Source organism: Coturnix japonica, chromosome 18 (genome assembly GCF_054131305.1).
Source record: "Coturnix japonica strain WE chromosome 18, WE-NBRP24, whole genome shotgun sequence".
Lineage (NCBI taxonomy): Eukaryota > Metazoa > Chordata > Aves > Galliformes > Phasianidae > Coturnix > Coturnix japonica.
This window is the reverse complement of record NC_140680.1, coordinates 2,707,303-2,712,116: the sequence shown is the minus strand read 5'-3', so window position 1 is coordinate 2,712,116 and position 4,814 is coordinate 2,707,303. Positions and strand designations below refer to the sequence as shown.

General features: G+C 44.8%; 1 protein-coding gene across 1 annotated transcript; it reads right to left on the bottom strand.

Moving 5' to 3' along the window:
- Positions 1–550: 550 nt before the first annotated feature.
- On the bottom strand, positions 551–4,376 carry LOC107320068 (interleukin-5-like). The gene is made up of 4 exons (XM_015875539.2): positions 4,173–4,376; positions 3,985–4,017; positions 2,160–2,294; positions 551–1,835 (listed from the first exon to the last, which is right to left on the bottom strand). Exons 1-4 carry the CDS (start codon positions 4,374–4,376, stop codon positions 1,743–1,745), a joined length of 465 nt encoding a protein of 154 aa, XP_015731025.1. The 3' UTR covers positions 551–1,742.
- Positions 4,377–4,814: the final 438 nt, after the last annotated feature.

Sequence of the window (4,814 nt, the reverse complement as noted above, 5' to 3'; positions counted from 1 at the left end):
ACATAGATACTCAGGAAGTGGGGAGTCAGCATCACTGAGGTGCGGGGATGTGGTCAGTGAGCATGGTGGGGTGGGCTGAGGATGGACTTGGGAATCTGAGAGTTCTTTTCCAACCTCAATGGCTCTATGATACGTTAAGAATTAAGAAGAAATAATACGGATAAGACGTTGATCAGCTCCATCCCACGGCACTGGGGCTGCAGCGTCGCGGCTCGCCGGGAGGAGCTTGGGACCGTCTGCTGTCCTTTGTCGTTGCTGCCATCTGCTGCCGGGGCCGGCACTGGGAGCCGATAAGCACCGCCCGGTGGGTCCCGGCTCTGCTCCCATAGTGTCCGCTGGGGGCTGCGCTGTGCAGCCCGGATTTGGGGATCGCTTCGGTTGGGGAAGTGCAGCTTTGCCCCATCCCTCAGTGCCACATCAATGGCTCCTTAACGCCGGGCTCTGCTTGGTTGTCAAGGACTGTGTGCCTGTTAGATTTACCCCAGTGTGGAAATAGCTCAGAGGGGATTTGTGTGTGTGTTTGTGGGGTGGGGAAGGAGAAAATAGAAGGTGGCAGAGGAGACATGGAGATTCATTTATTCCCTTTATGAAAAGTAGCAAAAATACACAATAAATATTTTCTCCAAAATACATATATCTAAAAAACATGATGTGATTTAGTTGACACCGTACAAATAAACTCAGAGCGATCAAAGCATTCCCATCATCACTGCCAGCTTCACAAACAGCATCTTGAGGAGGCACATACCTGGCTCATTTAATCTTCAGTAGCCCAGCCTCCCCTGATCTATAGAAGCTGCGGGTGAAGGAGGGAGCCAGGCTGTGTTTCTCAGCGCTTAAGAAAGGTTGTGACCGGGCTGCAAAGCATCAGCACGATGTTCTCCTAGTGCTTGCCAGTGGGGGTTGTATGTATATGCATAGCAATGCTTGTGCAGGGCATGAAAAGCAGAACCGTTAAGTGAAGGTGAATTTGCAGTTCACCCTCATCTGCCTTCAAAGCAGTGACAAAGCTAATTCTGAACTAGGAAAGTTTTGCTGGTATAATTACAGTGATTAATCCTCTTAATTACAGGCCTGCTATAGCACTGTGGCTTTTCCAGTGTAGCCAATATCAATTCCCTGAGGAAAATTAACTATTCCAGCAACGCTGGTTGTGTATTGGACTATATGTGGGTTCTTGCTCTTCTAAATGTGATATCAAGAGCAATGCCCATTTGGGACCTGGTTCTGCTGAGGTTATGTGCTACCAGCAAATGTTTCCAGCAGGAATTTGGCCTTAAAACTGAAAAACATGGCTCCTGTGCTTAGAATGTGCTCGGTTCCCTCCTGAAACTGAGGGACCTGGTCTTAGAGAAAGGCAAAGGAAGCCCCTATCCCATATCCCAGTGCACTGCTTGGTACTCATGGCCCAGCAGTGCCCAAGCAAGGGGTGAGATATGAGCATCCATCTGCATTCACCTTTCTGTGAGTGTTCTGAAATCAGAAGGGTTTGTGATTAGCCAATATTTCCATCATACCCTGCTCTGTTTGCTTCATCAGCGAGCAGTTGCAATTTCATCTACAAACATGAATGGCTTTTTGTCATTGATACCTTCTGAGGTTCCATTCTGAACATGAGCCAGCACAGCACTACTGAAAAGAAGAGGTAACCTTTGCAATTTGAACACAAAGAAGGAGCACATTTAAAACACACATACATTTTGCTGCTTGTTTAAGCTTATGGTGAGTCCGGGAAGTTGTAATTATGCTCTTGCACCTCTTGATAATTTTCGAATGAATGTTCTCAGTTTTTCTATGAAGTTCTTTACGTTTCTTCTTTCTGTGTCACATTCTCCCTGAAAAGTTAACAAGGAAAATGAAATTACTCAGTGTTTAACCACTGCGTTTTTTCACCCTGCTATCATTACATGAATGACAATGTTTTCCTTAAGCTTTAAATAAGCCAACTGTGGCAATGAATATCCTCGTTATAGAGGTTTGAACATCAGAAGTGCAGACGCAGGAGGATAATGCCAGGATTTCTTCTTCTGTGTACTGAACAAATCAGCTCCAAATGCAAATCCCCTTTCTGTAACCATAAGGGCACAGTTACAAACAACAGACTGTGTTTTACAGATCTCTGCTGCGCGATCTCTGATAGACAAGATATTGATCCCTACCTCTTCTGCCAGGTTTGCCGTGAGAGATGGCTTCAGTTTCTCAAAGCTTTGGAAGAAAGCACTGAATCTCCTCATCTCAGGACTGTTTTTCAACAGATCCATTCCTTCAAACAATATTTTGATGCAGTTTTCATCCTAGGGTGGAAGAAATACCAAAACTGTGAGACAGGAATTCATAACTGTAAACTGCACCTAGTTTGCTGAATGTCATTGACATCCAGCTGGCTGGGTGACAAACACGTGGCATTCCTGACTTCTATGCTCTTGTTTGCCAATGCCTTTAGAGAAGCACACCCAAATGATGCTCGTTTTTCTTTGCTCCACGACAGCTTTTGTTTTGCAATGCCTGGATGGAGCACGGGATTAGTGTACAGCACAGCCCCTGCTCTTTCTGCAGCCTGAAGAGCAGTTTGAGCTCTTACATCTGCTCCTGCAGCTGATAATTCTGGCTGATGCTTTCTGTTTGCATGCTGCTGGCCCTAGGAGCTGCGACTTTGGAACATGAGAGAAAGAGGCGAAATGATTCCAAAGTTCTCCCAGCTTTAACCCCACTATATCTGCATGCCCAGAAGGCAGAGAGAGTGTCTGCGTGGTGCTGCAGAACTGCCTGTCCCTGGGAGCTCATCCTGCAGCCAGGAGGTGCTGGGGCATGAATGGAGCACGGAAAGGCAATGCCTGCACTGTCTGGTATGGAGGCATCAATGAAACATACAGGAGAGAAAAGGAGAAGGAGGGAGGGGGGGGTGCTGTCAGAAGCAGAATCAGAGATAAGTGTAGCAGGAAGAGAAGGTGAGGAAGACAAAGCAAAAAAATCAGCGCTGGGTGGAGAAAACCAACCTGCTGAGGTGTGGTCTCATGCTGTGCACTCCTGGATGCTCCACAGCCCTGAGGACTGTTTCCTTGTGCCCTGACTGGGGAAGCTGCACGCTTTGGTCATGCAGCAGAGCAGGGAGGAGCGATGGAGCTGGGAGCTTTGCATCTGATTTACAAGGTAATGGGTTGGGTTTGCCAGTAAAAATAAATGAAAAAAAAAAAAAAAAAAAAAAAAAAAAGAGTTCTGTAGCTAGCTGACATCAGGAATGTGAATTATTCTGCTCTCATAGTAAGTCAATTGCTCAGGTTGTATTGTCAGAAATACACATCTGGCTGCGATATGACCTGAAGAGCTCCCTACTGGAACGTGACTTCCCATTAGAACCACATTTCCAGCTGTAGAATGAAGTTCTTCAGTGGCGTCTGCTTCCAGAGAGGGAATGTGGGTCTTTCTGAGCTGCTGAGGAACTTCTGGAGATGCGAAAGGAGCCAGAAAATTACATAGAGAGGGATTTGTTGTCCTATTCTTACAGTCCGCTTTCGCAGTGCTTGTCAGCGAGTGATTCTCAGGGCAGAAAGCACCACTCAGATGCGATGCGATAACACAGCTCACCTTAATTACAGCCCTGCAATCCCTTTGCTGACAGCAAAAGCAGAAAAAGACATTCTTAAAAGCGGTTTGACACAAGCAGAGCACTCACACAGGCAGCAAGGAGGACAAGCAAGCAGTACATGTGAGTTCATTCTTCATCCCTTCCTAACATCCTTCATTTCAAGAGTTAAAGCAGAACATTGCTCTGTGTGTTCTGCCACAACGCCACAGAAGGAGATCAGTTACTGCATTACTTTCCTTGGTTACTTTGATTTTTTCTTGACTCAAACTTGATTATTTGAGATAAGCTGTTGATAACATTTAATAATGTATAATAGCTCAATTTTCCAACTATTCTTATATGCAGGTGGAGTAGTTTAGGAGATCATTCAGAAAACTTTAAGATAAAGTTCCACTTACATCTGTAGAGACTGGAGTTTCAATCCTTAGATTCTGGAAGAAAAAATATATAGATTATATATATATATTAATTAAGCATTTCAAATACCATCATCATTAACACTAACAAAAATAAGGTATGACATAAAATGATTGCTTGGCTTTCAATAAAGGTTCAGTGAACTATTCAATCTACCAACATGTCCAACTGCTGAATAGAAATAGAAAATGGGATTTACCAGTGTGCCTGCTGACTGATAGATCTGTTGTAGCCATGTCTGTAGCTCAGCCAGGTTGCTCCGCAGAGGAATGGCAGAGGCGCCCACAGTGAGAAGCAAAAGGTACAGATGGGTCCTCATGGTCCTGATGTGCTCGGAGAACCAGTGGGTGCTTCTGGAGCTGTCCTCTACCATTGCGTGGCCCCTCTATGGGGAAATAAATAGTTTGGGCTGGTGGTAGAAAAAAAAGGCCATTTGTTAAGACTTTCTGGAAATTCTGTGATTAATTTTTGGGTATACTCCTTACCAAGTCAGCATTTCCATATATGTAGGTAGTAAGGAGACAAGGATGTGGCCTCTTTCTACCAGAATCAACAATGCACGTGATGACCCAGTGTGTGGCCAGCCAGCTTTTATCCTCACTGTGCTTCTTTAGAAATGGGAGCCTGATAACTGCATGTGATCATCTGATAGACAATGAAGTTTCAGAGCAAAAATAACTGCGGAGAACATGCGGACTAATGTCTGGAAAGGAAACCATGTTTTTGTAATACTTCTGATAACGCTTTATCAAATCTTAGATATTCCTTTAGAATCAAGTAGCTTGCATCAGCAGGTGGTGGTGGTGCGTGG